The sequence below is a fragment of the Mesoplodon bidens genome (assembly GCF_964165515.1).
Source record: "Mesoplodon bidens genome assembly, contig: HAP1_SCAFFOLD_512, whole genome shotgun sequence".
In the NCBI taxonomy this organism is placed as follows: domain Eukaryota; kingdom Metazoa; phylum Chordata; class Mammalia; order Artiodactyla; family Ziphiidae; genus Mesoplodon; species Mesoplodon bidens.
The window spans coordinates 87,940-106,311 of record NW_027672332.1 but is presented as its reverse complement, the minus strand read 5'-3'; the positions used below and the strand labels follow the sequence as shown (position 1 = coordinate 106,311).

General features: G+C 43.2%; 1 protein-coding gene across 3 annotated transcripts in view; it reads right to left on the bottom strand.

Moving 5' to 3' along the window:
* LOC308610345 (uncharacterized protein) overlaps positions 1-18,059 on the bottom strand; it is a 46,984-nt gene extending 28,925 nt beyond the window's left edge. For 2 of the 3 annotated variants that reach the window (XM_081259518.1, XM_081259517.1), the window contains exon 1: positions 17,228-18,059. In XM_081259518.1, coding sequence (XP_081115644.1) covers positions 17,228-17,551 — 324 coding nt within the window. In that variant the 5' untranslated portion in view covers positions 17,552-18,059. Of the gene's footprint in view, positions 1-15,121; positions 16,079-17,227 lie in introns of those variants that run through there. The other variant, XR_014014517.1, reaches the window with a different exon arrangement.
* Between the last annotated feature and the right edge of the window lie 313 nt (positions 18,060-18,372).

The following is an 18,372-nucleotide window of genomic DNA, read 5'->3' as shown; positions in this document are numbered from 1 at the left end:
TTTGGAAGAACCTTTGCCCACAGTTTGTTCATGATGTTTGTGGACTTGAGAAGGCAGATCAGAAGTCTGAAAAGGTCTTCAGCAACGTAGTGACCCTCAGCGAGAAGCTGGAGCTAGATCTGCAAGAGGACGGTTTCATTGAACTCCTTGCTGTGCAACATGAGGAGCTTACTGATGGAATTGGAGGCGCAGAGAAAGGATGAAGAGGGACAGGAGGAAGAAGTAACTGAAGAACTGAAGAGATTCACGACACAGAAAATGCCAAGGGCATCTTCTAAATTTGAGGAGGCACTGTTAGTTTCTGAGGCACAGGGTTCGAACCTACAATGGTACCCAAAGGTGGTAGCAGCCATTCAGAATGCAAACCAGTGCTACCGTGTCATCATCTATGATGAGAAGAAACGAGCTACGACCCAGACATCAATGGATCAGTTTTTCAAGAGGGTAGATAGAATGAAATCCAGCAAGGAACCAGAACCTGTGTCATCAATGTCAGGTATGAGTGAAATTGGAGCTTGCCCCCTGTCTCCCACTGCTGATAACCCTTCACCTCTACCATCTCCCACCTCCTCCCCCTCCTCCAATCAGTAACTCTTCTCGCCTGTTCCCTCGATGCCAGCCCCAGTATCCCAGCTGTTGTACTGTATTACTGTACTTTTCAAGTCACTGTACTGTAAGACTAAAAATGTCTTCTTTGTTTTTGTGTTTGTTTCTTATATACTGTTTGTGTGAAAAGTATTATAAACCCATTATGGTACAATACCATATAGCCGACTGTGTAACCTGGGTACCTCGGCTAACTTTGTTGGACTTACAAACAAATTGGACTTACAAGCGCACTCTTGGAACAGAACTTGTTCATACGTAGCGGACTTACAGTAAAAGCAAAAAAGAAACAGGAACTAATCAAACTTATAAGCTTTTGCACAGCAAAGGAAACCATAATCAAAATGAAAATACAACCTATGGGCTGGGAGAAAATATTAGCAAATGATGAGACTGACAATGGCTTAAATTACAAACTATACAAACAGCTCCTACAACTCAATAACAATATAACAAATAACTCAATGGAAAAATGGGTAGAAGACCTAAATAAACATTTCTCTAAAGAAGACATACAGATAGCCAATAGGCACATGAAAAGATGCTAATCATCACTAATTATTAGAGAAATGCAAATCCAAATTACAATGAGGTATCACTTCACACTGATCAGAATGGCCATCATTAAAAAAAATCTACAATTAACAAATGCTGGATGGGGTATGGAGAAAAGGGAACCCCTCAGCACTGTTGGTGGCCATGTAAGTTGGTGCAGCCACTATGGAAAACAGTATGGAGGTTCTGCAAAAAAACTATAAAGAGAGTTGCCATCTGATCTAGCAATCCCACTTCTGGACATATATCTAGACAAAATTATAATTCCAAAAAAAATATAAAACCCTATGTTCATAGAAGCACTATTTATAATAGCCAAGACATGGAAACAACCTAAATGTTCATTAAAAAATGAATGTATAAAGAAAGTGTGGTATACGTATACAATAGATATTACTCAGACATAAAAAGGAATGAAATAATGCCATTTGCAGCAACATGGATGGACATAGAGATAATGATACTGAGGTAAGTCATAAAGAGAAAGACAAATACCATATAATATCACTTACATGTGGAATCGAAAACAGGACACAAATGAACATGTCAGCAAAACAGAAACAAACACACAGATATAGAAAACAGAGTTGTGGTTGCCAAGGAGAGAGTGATGGAAAGATTGGGAGTTTTGGAATAGCAGAAGCAAACTATTCTACATAGGATGGACAAGCCACAAAGACCTACTGTACAGCAGAGGAAACTATATTCAGTATCCTCTGATAAACCATAATGGAAAGCTAAAAATAGAACTACCATATGACCCAGCAATCCCACTACTGAGCATATACCCGGAGAAAACCATAATTCAAAAAGATACATGTATCACAATATTCACTGTAGCACTATTTACAAGAGCCAGGACATAGAACCAACCTAAATGTCCATCGACAGATGAATATAGAAAGAAGATATGGCCTATATATATAATGGAGTATTACTCAGCCATAAAAAGGAATAAAATTGAGTTATTTGTAGTGAGGTGGTTGGACCTAGAGTCTGTCATACAGAGTGAAGTACGTCAGAAAGAGAAAAACAAATACTGTATGTGAACACATATATATGGAATTCAGAAAAATGGTACTGATGAACCTAGCGACAGGGCAGGAATAAAGACACAGATGTAGAGAACGGACTTCAGGACACAGGGCTGAAGGGGACACAGGGACGTAGTGAGAGAGTAGCACTGACATATATACACTACCGAATGTAAAAGAGCTAGTGGTAAGCTGCCGCATAGCACAGGGAGATCAGCTCGGTGCTTCATGTCCCCCACAGGGGTGGGATAGGGAGTCTGGGAGGGAGCCTCAAGACGGGGGGATATGGGGATATATGTATACATATAGGTGATTCACTTTGTTGTAAAGCAGAAACTAATACAGTGTTATAAAGCAATTATACTCTAATAAACATGTATTTTAAAATACCACAACGTTGTAAATCAACTACACTAGAAAATATTTCTTAAGTGAAAAAGATTTTTTGAATGTATGTTTTATTGTGTGTGTGTACCACAGGTTCAATATATATGAATTATGTCAAATTGATTACATTGTTTTTCAAAATAAAGAATTTTTGATATTCTACATCAGCTGCATAATATAAATGCAGAAAAACTATATTATTTTTTTCTAAAGTTCAGAAATACCCATTTTGCTCATTCGGTATACTATAAACCACTAACCGTTAAAAAGGGATTTATGACCTCTTTCTTCCAAAGAAATATTTCTGCACTCACACAAGTTTAATAGAATGTTCCATCATGAACTGGCTTCCTACCTTAGAGACACGAGATTTGCATCCTGAAATCTCATTCTTGCAAAAATGTCCAATTAGCATCCTAGCATTACAGAAAAGAAATGCTTTTTGCCAGATCTCAAATTACATACAACTTTATCACGACATCATGTATGTTTTTTTTCCACACACACAGACTGTATTTTATTTTTACCAGAGAAAAATCAACTGACACCAAACATTGTAAATGGATGACCACAGCAAAAGCAACAATGATTGTAATTACCAAACATGAAACACACTCATACTATTGTCATAATATTGACATTCATTCCAGGAATCCTCCAAAGTTCCTTTATTTTGCAGTGAAAGACACCATGGTTTTTTTTGTGTTTTTTTTTTTTGTTTTTTTTTTGCAGTACGCAGGCCTATCAGTGTTGTGGGCTCTCCCATTGTGGAGCATAGGCTCCGGACGTGCAGGCTCAGCGGCCATGGCTCACGGGCCTAGCCGCTTCGTGGCATGTGGGATCTTCCCGGACCGGGGCACGAACCCGTGTCCCCTGCATCGGCAGGCGGACTCTCAACAACTGCACCACCAGGGAAGCCTGACATCATATATATTTAAATTATCAGCACTCACCTGAGATCTTCAAAAATCAACAAAAACATAATTTTGTGCTCTCTTTCATTTATTCTGGTTCTAAGTGGTCATTTCTAAACGAAAGTATTTAAGTATGTTAACGTCATCTTATAACATCATATTTCAAATGACTACCGTCTCTCCAAAGATGCAATATGAGGAACTCATAAGTAGGCTTTCCAAAGTTTTACTCTTTGAATCTGTATTACACTTCTGCTGAACTTCACACTGTTCATTATTCTCTGAGAATATTCTTTTTCTTGTATGCCCATCTCACATGCTCTTTCATTTCATGAAGTTTTTTCCTACAATTTTATGCCTAGTTTATTTCTGAGAAAATGCATTATTCCAGATTGATAATTATAGACACAAAAACTTCTATATAATTCCCTGAGAGTTTCAAAAACTCCTTCTTCTTTTTTTTTAAATCCCTAGATTCTGAAGCTCTCCACAAAGCATTACTAAAATTGCATTTACATAGTATATACATATTAATCACACATTAATGCATTTACAATTGTATTATGCTTTATTGCTAATTTTGGAGCATAAACGTAGCTGTCTTATTTACCACCCTCTTGGAAATCACTTTAATATTTGCACTTAGGACTTGAAAGAGAATGGATAAATAAACACCTGAAGAATATGCAAATACAATTTATATATTTCTCATAAAATTAGGTGATTATCTAACCTTTATCCAGAAAAAAGAAGAGCCCACATACTCTGCAGTCATGATACTCGAGAATGTGTGGTCTTCCAGCAGGAAAACATGCGGTAATCCACGTGGCAGAGTTTACCTGTGACCAGCTGGGGTTAGTGTCCTATGCATTCCTTACATGCAACATATCAGGAGTGGCCAAAGTGAATTTGTCAGTTGTGGCAATCAGTATAATGAAGATTTGTAGCAGGTCATGCTCATATATGCAGCACAGGTACAATCAACATTTTGCTCAATTCTGGTAGATCTAAATCTGTATCTGTTACTTTGTCTTTAACGAGGAAATGTCAGAACTGACTTACCAAAAAAAAGTGTTTTGTTTGTTTGTTTGTTTGTTTTTGCGGTACGCGGGCCTCTCACTGTTGTGGCCTCTCCCGTTGCGGAGCACAGGCTCCGGACGTGCAGGCTTAGTGGCCATGGCTCACGGGCCCAGCTGCTCCGCGGCATGTGGGATCTTCCTGGACCCGGGCACGAACCCGTGTCCCCTGCATCGGCAGGCGGACTCTCAACCACTGCGCCACCAGGGAAGCCCTGTTTGTTTGTTTTAATTACAGTCACGGTGAGTAAGACATAGCTCAGAACAACTAATGTGACTTAGTGATTCTCTCATCAGGAAATGCAGTTTCTACTTCCCTGTTTATTCTCCACATCTTGTAGTAAGTTAAGTTTCAGTGAAAGATGAATCTACAGGGTGAAAAGAAAAGAAAACTTACATGTGTTGATAAGATCATTCTGACAGGTTTTACCACGTATGTCAGTGTTTCTGGTGATGGACACAAGCTAGAGCTCCCTACTGTGACATTTTCACTGATGTCATTCCCCTTGATCCTCAATTTGAAAGTGGATAAAAATGTTTTCTATGTTTTCTTCTTTAAGAAATTAAATAAAGAATGCTGTCTAGACATGATCCTCTAATGACTTTCAGTCAGTGGTCATCAAGAGAAGAAAAGCACAGAATCTCATCCCCACAGAAGGGTGACATTCAGTCAGGTAAGAAAATTCTCCCCAAAATCAGAGCTTCATCTTTAACATTCAATCAAAGGCTTTCACAGGTGCTTCATACTCTGCACTCAGCCTTACCATATGGGATTGGCTCTGAGAATCTCACACCAGATGACTGACAAACATGTCATAGTACAGTGATCTGGGACCAGATCCTGCCTCTCTTAATGATCTCCCGCAGGGACATTGCAATATTCTAGGATATTTCCTGGAGCCCTCTACTCTATACAGGTACACTTCCAAGTAGAAACAGAAGCTTTGATTCTCACTGGGACCCCTGCTCTGTCCAACCAACCTCTCTAGAAATATGATGTTCTAATCTCTCCTGATTAGAACATTGCACGGTCTCTCACTGTGCTAATTTAGTAAAGGTAAAAGAGAAACAAGAAAGAGCAAACTATGCAGGGAGCAATATATAAGATTCCTTTACTTAATGTATTTATCTGATATACACAAATATTGAGAAGTATAGATTCATTTCATAATGGTCAAGAAAAGAGGAGGAGGAACCTCCATGCCAACAGTATATATAAGTTGGAATCAATCCTGCATAAGCTCCAGCTAAAGCTTAGCTACGAGGTACTAACTCTTCTCATAAAGAAGCAATAGTTCTCCATCATTTGAAGCACACTGAGGACTCAGACAGCTGGACCCTGAGGGTGTAGTCTCCTCACTCGAATTCTGTACCTGCATCACAGAGCAATGAAATATTCCCAAAGAATTATTAAGGATGAGGTGGGGAGCCGAAATAAAAAAGATGAAACCACAGTCTGCCCTACCATCCATTCTGCTGGATATTACCACCATCTTGGCCCAGTATGACCTTCCCACTTTTCTCTGGGCCTCCCTACTTCCCACCTCCATCCTCTCATTATATCTTACCTACACTTGGAAACAACTCTAGTTTTCCCACTTATCTTCATCAACAAGCAATCCAAATAGCAACTGTGTATATAACTCCTTAGAAACCTCAGGTATGACTCATTTGAACGGATCCTGGGTCACACCTACCTCCTGATCTTGGAGAGTCTCCCAGAGAGTCCAGAGGCAACTACAGCACAGCCTCAGGGACATAGACACTGGCAGCAGCCACTTGGGGGAGCTCCTTCTACCTCGTGGCCACTGGTACCAGCAAGCATTATTTCAGAGTCCTCCCTCTATCTTTTTAGCCTCAGGGTCTAGCCCTACCCATTTCCACCAGACTATAGACACAAGTACTAGGATGCTGCAGGCCAAGCAACTAACTGAGCAGGGGCATAGCCCCATCCACCAGCAAACAGGCTGCTTTCAGACCCTCTCAATGCACAGCTGCCGCTGGACATGGGCCCAGCAACCAAAAGCCCCAGGACCAGCCTCCACACCTAAGTGGAGAGGCACCAGCCCCAGAGTCCTTGGCCCCTCTGACAAGTGAGCCTGCTCTGGCCTTGGAATCAGTCTCACCGTCGGCAGGTGATTACTGCACAGGGACTGGATGGAGCTTGGACCTACCCAACAGCAAATCTGCTCTAGCAGTGGGATCAGCCTCATACACCAACAGGTACACACCAGCTCCAGGAATACCACAGCCCAGCAGCCTGTGTGACCAGAACACTCACTTGCAGGCCACAAGCAGCCATGCACTCACTTGGGTCTTGACCCTGCCCATCAGAATGACAGCACAAGATTAGGGATACCCCAGACCCTGCAGAGAGCTGTGTCAGGAACAGCGATCCAACACCAACTCTGAGACTCCTGGGCCCTGCAGCCAGAACTCAGGACCTGTGTCTTCCTCCCAGTAGCCAGCATCACCCCAGTGACTGGGCACTAGCCCTGATATCACCTGGACTGCAATTCTACCCATAAGTGAACCAGCACTAGATTTGGTGTCCCACAGAGTCGTGCAGCCAACTGCCTTATGATTTAGCCTCACCAAGCAGCACAGACAGCCTCCATACAAGGCAGAGTCTGTCAAACAAGCAGTCTGGGGGCAGCCAAGCCTACCAGACCACCCACAGTAGTCAGCCCACCACAATAGAAGAGCCCAAGTAGCCAACATAGGGGGTACACCTAGAACATATAGTTCTAGTGACCAGGGGACAGTGGGCTTCTGGGACACATAGGACCTCTCCTACAAAAGGCCACTTCTAGAAGGTCAGGAAATGTAACGAACATACTACATACATAGCAATAAAAACAGCAAGTTAAGAAAAATGAGGTGACACTGAAACACGATCCAAATGAAGGAACAAGATAAGAACTCAGAAGAAGATCTAAGTGAAGTGGAGGTAGCCAATCTCCTCAAAAAATAGTTCAAGGTAATGACTATAAAGATGATCAAAGAACTCAGGAGAAGAATGGACGACCAGAGCAAGAAGGTAGAATTTTTTAAAAAAGAGTTAGAGCATTAAAGAACAACAAAACAGAGATGAGGAATACAATAACTGAAATGAAAAATACACTAAAAGGAAACTACTGTAGACTAAATGACAGAGGAATGAATCAGAAAACTGAAGGACAGAGTACTGGCAATCACTGAAGATGAACTGTAAAACAATAGATTAAAATGAAATGAAGAAAGTTGAACAGACATGTGAAACATCAAGTGTACTAATATTTGCATTATACTGGTCCCAGAAGCAAAAAGGAAAGAGAAAGCAGTGTAGAGCATACCTGAAGACATAAGAGCTGAAAACTTCCATAACCTGGGAAAGAAAACAGACATCCAAGTCCAGTAAAAACAGTAAGGCCAAAACAGGATCAACCCAAAGAGGACCACACCAAGACTCATTGTAATTAAAATGGCAAAAAAATAAAGATAAAAAGACACTATTAAAAGGAGCAAAGGAAAAGCAACAAGTTACAAACATGGAACTTGCATTAAGTTATCAGCTGACTTTTCAGGATAACCTCTGCATGCCAGAAGGGAGTGGCATGGTATATTTAAAGTCATGAAAGGGAAAAGCCTATAACCAAAAATACTCTACCCAGCAAGGCTCTCCTTCAGATTTGATGGTGAGATCTAAAGTTTTACAGAGAAGCAAAACTAAAAGAGCACAGCATCGCCAAACCAGCTTTATGAGAAATCTTAAAGGGGCTTTTCTCAGTGAAAAAGAAAAGGCCATGACTGAAACATAAAAATTAGAAAAGGAAACTTACTAACGGAAAAACCTCATTGGATAAGGCAAATATTCAACAAAGGAGGTAAATCAACCACGTACACAGCTAATAGGAAGGATGAAAGAAAACAGTAATAAAATCATCTATATTCACAATAAGAAGTTAAGGGACACACAAAACAAGTAGATGTAAAATATAAGGTCAAATTCAGTAACTGTGGGGGAGCAGATTAACAATGCAGGGTTGTTAGTGTCCACGTGAAACTAAGAGCTCAGCAACTTAAATAATCACACACACACACACACACACACACACACAACTGAAAGAAATCCAAACATCATATTAAAGGTAGTCCTCACATCACAGATGAATAAAAGGGGAAAAAAGGAACAGTGAAGAAATTAAAGAGGGATTCTAAAAATACCCAAGAGAAATGAAAATGAACACACAGTGATCCAAAATCTATGGGACACAGCCAACGCAGTTCACAGGGGGAAGTTATAGTGATACAAGCTTATTCTTAGGAAACAAGAAAAATATCAAATAAACAACCTAACATTACACCTGAAGGAATTAGAAAAAGAAGAAAAAAACAAAACTCAAAGATGTCAGAAAGAAAAAAATTAAGAAAACAATACCATATGCAATCACACTAAAAATAATAAGATACCTAAGAACAAACACACCTAAGCAGGTAAAAGACATGTACTCAGAAATGTATCAGCCATTGGTGAAAGAAGTTGAAGGCAACAGAAAAAGATGAGAAAATATAGCAGGTGCATGGACTGGAAGAATTAATACTGTTAAAATAACCATACTGCCAAAGACAATCTACAGATTTAATGCAATCCCTATCAGAATACCAAAGCATTTTCACAGAACTTGAAAAAGTAATTTTAAAATTTGTATAGAAACACAAAGACCCCAAATAGCCAAACAATCTTGAGAAAGAACAGAGCTGGAGGCATCAGGCACCTTTACTTCAGATTATACTGCAAAGCGACAGTAATCAAAGAGCATCGGACCGGAGCAAAAACAGACACAAAGATCACTGGAATAGAATAGAGATCCCAGAAATAAGCCCACACACGTATATTTAATTGATTTATGACAAAGCAGGCAATATGGAGAAAGAACTGTCTCTTCAGTAAGTGGTACTAGGAAAACTGGTCAGCTACATGGAAAAGACTAAAATTAGAGTATTTTAGCACACCGTATATAAAATTAATGCAAAACTGAATAAAGACCTAAATGTAGGACCATAAAACCCCGAGAGGAAAATACAGAACATTCTTCAACATAAATGATAGCAACAGTTTTGCGTTCAGTCTACTAAGGCAAATGAAACAAAAGCAAAAATAAACAAATGGGACTTCACTAAACTTAAAAGATTTTGCACAGCAAAGGAAACCAAAGACAAAATGAAAAGACAACCTGCTGAAGGAGAGACAATATTTGCACATGATAAGAGGTTAACACCAAAAAGATGACCAAGCAAGGGTTCATATCTAAACTACAGAAACAGCACATACAACTCAATATCAGAACTGCACCCAAAATATTTTTTTAAAAAATGAGAAGACTTAAATAGACATTTTTCCAAGGAAAAAATGCAGATAGACAGCCAGAATGCACAAAGATGCTAAACATAGCTAATCGGCAATAAAATGCAAATCAAAACTATGAGATATATCACCTCAATCTTGTCAGAATGGCTGTCATCAAAAAGGTCACAAATAACAAAGGTTAGTGAGGATGTGGAGAAAGGGAAACTCTTGTAAACTCTTGATGTGAATGTGAAGTAGTGCAGCTACTGTGGAAAGAAGAATGGAGGTTCCACAAAAAACTAAAAATAGAACTACCATAATATCCAGCAATTTCCCTCTTGGGTATATCAGAAGAAAACAAAAACACTATTTAAAAAAAAAATAACTGCACACCAATGTTCATAACAGTGTTATTTGCCATAGCCAAGATATAGAGTCAAACTAAGTGTTCATCAATAGGTTAGGGGATAAAAAAATGATATTTATGATGACTTCAGCAAAAAATGAAATGTTGCTATTTGCAAGAACATGGATGGACTTGGAGGGTATTATGCTTAGTAAAATAAGCCGCAGAGAAAACAAGCCTGGTAGGTTATCACTTACACGTGGCATCTAAAACATTGAATACAACAACAACAACAATGAAACAGACTCACAGATTAAAGAACAGACTAGTGGTTACCAGCAGGGAGAGACAGGGTGGAGGAGCAAAATAGTGGTAGGAGATTCTGAGGAAGAATCCACTATGTATAAAATCAATAATCTACAGTGACGTTCTGTATAGCATGGGGAATAGAGCCACTCTTTTATAATAAGTATAAATGGAGAAGAACCTAAACATTTATGAATCACTATGTTGTACCTCTGAAACTAATATAATAATGTAAATTAACTATAGATCAATAAAATATAAAGTAAGAAACAATAAAGGAGAGAGATTATTAGATAGAAATCAATTAAATAAACACAAGTTTTGGAAATCAAGGAATTAAAAAACAACATGTAAGACAACATTGGCCTTTAAAGTGTATGATCTATTCATTTAAAAGAAATCATTTAAGTGGTGAAAAATGGTACCCATTCTCACAATTTTGTATATCTAGGATAAATTATTATCTACAAAAATATGTTAGAAATATTCACTCAAAAAGAAAGAGAAAATTTGGATTAACCCATTTTAGTATACAAATTTAATATCAAAGTCTCTATGTAACATTGATGTGAATAAGTTCTGTTAGCCACTTCTAGTTTCTTTGTGATGTAAAATCTTTTAAAGCATAAAAATCAGCCTTTCTACATCATTCCATTAGACATACATAGAAGTTAAAAGAAATGAGAAGACAGAAAAATCAACCAGGAAGGTGAATTTACTGAGAAACAGCCATTAGTTCTCCCTCCTCCTTTGCTTTTCCTCCTTTTCCAGGTCTCTTTCGGTTCCAATCAAGAGAAGTCTTGAGAGTTCTGAGAATATTTCCTTGAGGGCTTCAAACCACCATACCTATGTCCTCTGCCACAACTACACACACGGGAACAAAAATAAACCTCTGCTATCTGCTCGTGTAGGAGAGATTCATGCAAAATAAACTCCTACATGGAGACCAACAGGTGGGTTTTCTACCTGTTCTTTATAATGTCCTTCCATTATAGTAAATCCCACACATTATGAGGCAGAAGGGGTTATGTGAGCTCTTCCTTGAAGTCAAAAACCTTGCATTCATTTCAAGTACCTGGTGATCATAGGGTAAAGCCAGGGAAGGTGCCATCGCCCTCGGTGGGGGGCGGTGAATGGGCTTCGGCAACCATGCACCTCCTGATGAACAGATTCTGAAGAAACAAAGGGCGGTCACACCGCAGCCAGCCTGTCAGACTGTCGGGCCACTGGGCAACCCCACCAGTCTGGAAGTGCCCCATAAGTTGCTCAAAGCAAAACTCTGCCCCCCCGTGAAGCCAGGCAATTTGGGCCAGAGAGTCAGAGGAGACCGGTAATCAACTCCTCCTCTCTGCTCACCTCCTTGGGGTTACAGCAACCCCATCTCCAAACCCAACTCTGATCCTGGAGTGCCAAGGTGGGAGCGCAGGTGGGCTCTGCCGGTGCTTCAGCGCCTTCTGGGAAGCCCCCTAGGTTGAATATGATTTGAGTTTGATCCTGAGAAACCATCAGAACTTCCCACCAGAGATAAATGAGGAGATTCTGGCCTTTATTAGTGCGTACGGTGAACCCGGTCGTCCTGGCTGTACTTGCCAACCCTCCTATTTTACGCACCTATGTTTATCCACCTTCCTCCCTGTGAGTACCTTTCACTAACCCTGAGCTCAGACTCCTGACCTATTACAGTGACTTTTTCAGTCTTTCTTTAAAAATGTACAGGTAGGGCTTCTCTGGTGGCGCAGTGGTTGAGAGTCCGCCTGCAATGCGGGGGACACAGGTTCATGCCCCAGTACGGGAGGATCCCACATGCTGCGGAGCGGCTAGGCCTATGAGCCATGGCCGCTGAGCCTGTGCGTCCGGAGCCTGTGCTCCACGACGGGAGAAACCACAACAGTGAGCGGCCCGCGTACCGCAAAAAAAAAAAAAAAAAAAAAAGGACAGGTAATAAAATGAATTTAACCTAGAAGCAGCAGCTCAGTAAGGGAAATAAAATCATCAGAAGTTACCTAATCACAGCCACAGCCATCCAGGGCCCTGTCTTATCTGCTGGGGCATAAGAATGGGACCTTCCTAAACTTGAAGGGCATCCAATCAGATAAGTTGATTACGCTCACCTCTGGCTCTTGGAGGGACTGCTAGGCAGTCTACCCAGTGTATACTGACTGCAAAACACGGTCATGGTTTTGAAACACCTATGCTCCAGGAAAGATTTTTGTGGTGCATGGGGAAGGTTTCTTTTTGACATCAAGCAAAAAATAAGTCACCAAGCCCTTTGAGCACAGGGCTTCTTAAGAGGGAAGTAGAAGGAAGGAATGGGCAGAAAACATGATCTCCTCGGAAGTGCAGGGCGTTTTTCCAAAAGAGTAGGATTTAGTCTCAGTTTAAGGAGAACACCTTTAAATAGCTGGGACAGCTCCAAACTGCAGTTTAGGGAACGAGTGCTCCAAAAGAACAGTGCTTTACAAGTCCTTCCTGGCCAGGCAGCAAGAGGATGAAGAGTTGGTTTTGCATAGTTTTGAACGCAGGAGTAAAGAAACCGAGGCATCTCTGACTAAAAGGGCCTGAGATCCTATGGCATCAGTGGGTCAGTCAGTTGCAGGGAGCAGGGGGTGTGGGGGGCGATATTTCTCTCTCAACATCTCCCAGGGCAGCCACCCCTCCCAACCCCACCCCCCTACTCCCTTCACCCTTCCTCCCTCCACTGTTGGGTCCCCAGGGACAGCACTTCTTAAGCTGGAGCGCTCAAGCACCATCTCTGCAGTCTGGATTCTTCTGGAGCCTGGCAAGTTCTGGGACAGGAAGCCAGGTCTGCAAGGCCGCTGGGGTGCAGTCAGCCCTGGAGGTCTGGAGGGGAAATGGAGCCCTGAAGCCCACCCACGTCCTTGAAGCCGAGGGAGGAACACATCCTTCTAACAGTACTTCTCAGGGGTCAGCATGCTCCCCACCCAACAGTGATCCATACTCACTTGAGGCAACAAGGACTGCCTCTAACTGGCCCCCTCGATTGTGCCTTAAGGGTCCTCGCACATGTGTGATAGCGCTGGCCCTGGATCTCTTTAGTCAGCCTAGGCCAGTGCTGCCGGGGTCCCTCCAGTCCCATCCCCCAGCCCCTCCCTCTGGGACTGTATCTAATAGAAGAAAGAGCACAGAGGAATTGGCTAAATCAAGGGACCTGGGAGCCTGGGTATGAGTTTGAAGACCGAGAACCTAAGGCACAATTACATATTATTGGAGACTCTTGTGGGGTGTGTGGGGTGAGGTTAGGAGGCTGAGAGGCTGAGTCGACCTGGTGAGTCCAGCCCCAGGACACCACACAGCCCCGTCCCCCCTTCCCTGCCATCAGACAAGGGGTGCCGCAACTCCAGCCGGGACTCTGCACTTCCCCCTCCCTGATTCTCCTCCAGAAGAGCAGGTGGTCCCGCTCTGAGGGCAGCGGCAAGACAACGGACCAAGTCCCCCCCGCACTAAGGCACTACTGGAAGCTCTTTCTGCACAGCAGTGCTGGCTTGGAGCAAACCCGAGCAGCGCCAAAGTTGGTCTCGTCCTGCAGCGGAGGGACGCAGGGTTTAAGTCAGCTGCCCTGGCTTTAAAGCAATCAGCCCCCCCTTTAGGTCAGGTGACCCGACTTTAAATCACTGTGTGCCCCTCAAGCCTGCAACTTCAAAAGTTGGGAACTTCACTTTGATCCCAGCACCTCACATAGCTGAATGCACACTAGTCACCCCCAAGCCTGGCTTAGAGGCAGGATATAAGGTAAGGGGATGGGCGTGCACTCATGGTGATGAGGGTGTACATCATGTACCAGAAGGGTCTAGGCACTTTGGGGTACAGCTAGCAGTGCACGATACAGCAGCTCCCTGGCAAAGCTGGTGAAGCCCAGGGAGAGCAGGCACACCCATGCGTGCAGAGGTTCCAGGACAGGAGCTGGGGCACAGCCAGCCAGGAGGGTGTGAAAGTGGAGGATCTGAGCCTTTTGTGAAAGGCAGACACAGAGGATGGATGAGAAACAAAGACCAGATGAAATATGGATTTGAAAAACACACCCTGCTCTTGAAATTGGGGTGGGGGGGCACCCCAGACTTGAGACTTCTTACTCCCCAGTACCTACTGCCTTGGCCTTTGCCCAATTACTTATAAAATTTACTGACAATATCTAACCCATAGAATACTGCATTTGTAGTGCTATTGCATGTTAATGTTTCTATAGTGGAAAAATCTTTTCTACAAGAAACATGTACACTATCTGAAATCAATTAAAACCCCTCTTTATAAAGTACTATATTGGACTTCCCTGGTGGCGCAGTGGTTAAGAATATGCCTGCCAACGCAGGGGACATGGGTTCGAGCCCTGGTCAGGGAAAATCTCACATGCTGCGGAGCAGCTATGCCCATGCGCCACAACTAGTGAACCTGCAGGCCACAACTACTGAAGCCCGTGTGCCTAGAGCCGGTGTTCCACAACAAGCGCAGCAAGAGAAGCCACTGCAATGAGAAGCCCGCGCACCACAACAAAGAGTAGCCCCCGCTCGCCGCAACCGAAGAAAGCCCGCGCACAGCAACGAAGACCCAACACAGCCAAAAATTAATTAATTAATTAATTAATTTTAAAAAGTACTATATCCTTCTGTACAACTTCTCTGGGAAGAACAGAGATGGCGTGGGAGAGTGAGAAAGACCAATATTTAGTGCACATCTCTCATGCAGGTGCTCTGCTGGCTCAGATACATTTATCCCCACTTTACAAAGGAGGAAATAAGCTCAGAGAGGTTTAGTAATGTTCCCAAAGCCAAACAGCTATTGAGTGGCAGAACCAAGATCTGAACCAAGTCTGTTACCTCCAAAGCCTAAGTCCTCATCACAACAAAACTCAATTAATATTTACATTTATCGAATTACATTGCAGCCTGGGGAGTTCTTGGCACAATCCTGAATAAGAGTGAGAAAGAAAGAAATAGCATTGTTCCTACAGTCAACCAAAATTTTTGGAGCAGCGGCTAGATGCCTGGTCCTTTTTGGGGTTCAGCAGTGATCACGACAGGAAAAGTCGTGCTTTCATGAACCATGTAGTGGGGAGGAGAGACGGGTGCAACTTGGGTGAGGGATTTCACCTTGCTGGGCCTCTGTTTTCTCATCTGGAAAATGGGATGGGTGTTCCTCATTTTCTGGGATTGTCCGGCTGGACATTCTCTGATTCCATAAGAAGCATTTGTTTTCCTGTTTCTTTAAAATTCATTCAAGCCATGAGCCGTGATGCATGTTGTTAGCTGCTCCCCAAATCACTCTTCCCCACCCTTTTCCTGTGATCAGGTCTTTCCCGAAACATGACTCACAATCAGTCAAGTCACAGAACCTAAGGGGCACCCAGCAGAAAAATTCCAACCCTTGCTTCTCAGGAGCTCTGTGGTCTACCTGCCAGGTAAACTTAACTCACCTGGAACAAGGTGGCCATCCCTGGTTTCACATCAACATGATCTCAGGCACAAACCTCCTTTTTTTCCATTTGGTCTTTAAGTTACTTGTTGAAACAACTGTACAAATATGACAAAGGTATAAAATCAGGCATCTTCTGCCCCTAGCGCCTACTAATACATGATGTTCTGCCACTTTAAGGATAAAGATAGAACATTTCAACATTCTGCTGCCCTCATTATTTGTCATTTTTGTTGATATTTCTATTGAATACATCTTTCAAAATTTTAACAATGGAACATTTATTTAGGTTGCTCCAGACCCAGCCTTTAGTGGTAAGGGGTTTTTTGTTATATTTCTATTATGTTTCCTTTAAAAACCATTATCCTATTTAAATGGATTAAGTCAATTCTATAGGCATGTATCTTATGATATTCATGAAATGCATCCATAGAGGGCAGTAGTACAATTGATCACACTTGAGAACCTCTAGTAGCACAGTTAAGTGTACATATTATCTATGTGTAAACCAAAGTACATGCCGAGTGAGATTCTCCTACCCTTTTCACTCTGTGCCCCTCAAGCCGGTGAGAAATGGAATATTTCTTGCCATCTCAGTAAACAAAGGATATCACAGTCATCAGCCCTTGCAGCCCTCCAGTGTGAGCCGCGAGCCCTGAGGATCTCAGGATATGCAAATACAGAATGCAGGCCCCAGAGCGCTGAGGTGCATATGAAAGGAAGGAATTCAGGGAGCCCAGCCTCTGGCATCTCCGCAAACAAAGAAAAGCGCTGCATTCCTCACGTTGGGAGAGCCGGTTTTCCTTAGTTAACAATCACCTGCTGATGGTCCCCATTACCTGCGCCAGTGCCCTGCCCTGTCCCCTCCCCCCGGTCCTTTAGCTCAGGGAGGAAGGAGGGCAGAGGGACTCCGCTGAATAAGGGGCCTGCGAGCCTCGGGAGGAGTTTTTAGCCGCCTTCCCCGCAGTCGGGGGGAGGCGCGCTGACGCTGCAGCCGGGCCCTGCGCCTCCCTTGCCCCGTTTCCCCTCAGGACACTCAGGCCGACCCCCTCCCCACGCCCCACTGGGCCCCGCGAGCCAGGCCGAGGGCAGGGGCGAGAGGAGGGACCGAAGTTCCCGGGACCAGACGCTGGGGGCCGCCCTTTCTGCACAGCAGCGGCGGGTGGCAGCGAACCCCTGCCCCTCAGAAGCTGGTCTTGCCCTGCCGCCAGGGCACCGTACCAGGCGGAGGGTCGGCGCCCACTTACCCGGCCCGCCGTCCGCACGACTGTCGCGGCTTCGGCCTCCGGGGCCCCTCCAGAGCCGGCAGCGTCAGTGAGGCCGCCCTCGCCGCGGGCTCCGGGGCAGTTCCGTGAAGGCGGAGGGAAGAGACCCCGAGCCGGGAGCTCCAGCTCTGCGGAAACGCGGGCTCCGTTCTGGGCGCAGCGGGTGGGACCGCTCTGCCCCGAGGCCTTCTGGGAGGGACGGAGGCGCCGGGGGAGGGAGCCGCCAGGAGCGCAGGGCCCCGTCGGGGGTCCTGGAGGGGCGGCCCGGCCTGAGGGCCCCGCCCACTGTGACCGCAGCCCAGGCATTTTTCCTGGAGTCCTACACTACAAAGTTAGAAAGATACACGGTCTATAGTAAATATTCACAAATGATTGTTGCTGCTGTGCTTACTATCCTATTAAAGGTGTAAAATCCATAAAACACTTTAAGTTCAAAATTAAATATGAATTTTTACCTTTCTAATTATGTCTCTGCTATTCACAATTGTCGTTAATGAATCAGAGACTGTGGCATCACTAGTTAAAAGTGAGCTTGTTAAAAAAATAGAACTCAGGCCCACCGGACCTACTGAATCACAATCTGAACTTTTACAATCTCCCCAGTGTACTTGTGTACCCATGAATAGTTGAAAGGTACATTTCTACCTCGACACGTCTTTTCTGTCTGAGAAATACACACATTTTATCCAATTTGATATAAATAAAACACTCAAAAATGCATATGCCTGTGTTGAAACCATCATTTTATCATTTCTTTTCCAGATAAGTATAGTCTCTATACTGGTTTTGTGGATCACATGCCACACTCTTTTCTTGTAGTTAGAAATAAGATAGAGAAACTTACTTTGTAAAATATATATATATATATATATATATATAAAGTGGGTAATTGAAGACACTTCTAAATTAAAACCAGTTCTCTTAACTTGCTCTTTTCTTCTTGGGTCACATTATGAACTCTTCCCGTGGCCACACGGTATGTATACTTTTAATTTCAGGGACTGCTGACATTCCAGGATATAGCCATAGTTTTCTCTCAAGAGGACAGGCAATGCCTGGACCAAGATCAGTGGGAACTGTCCAGGTATGTGATGTTAGACAAGTATAGGAACCTGCTCTCCTCGGGT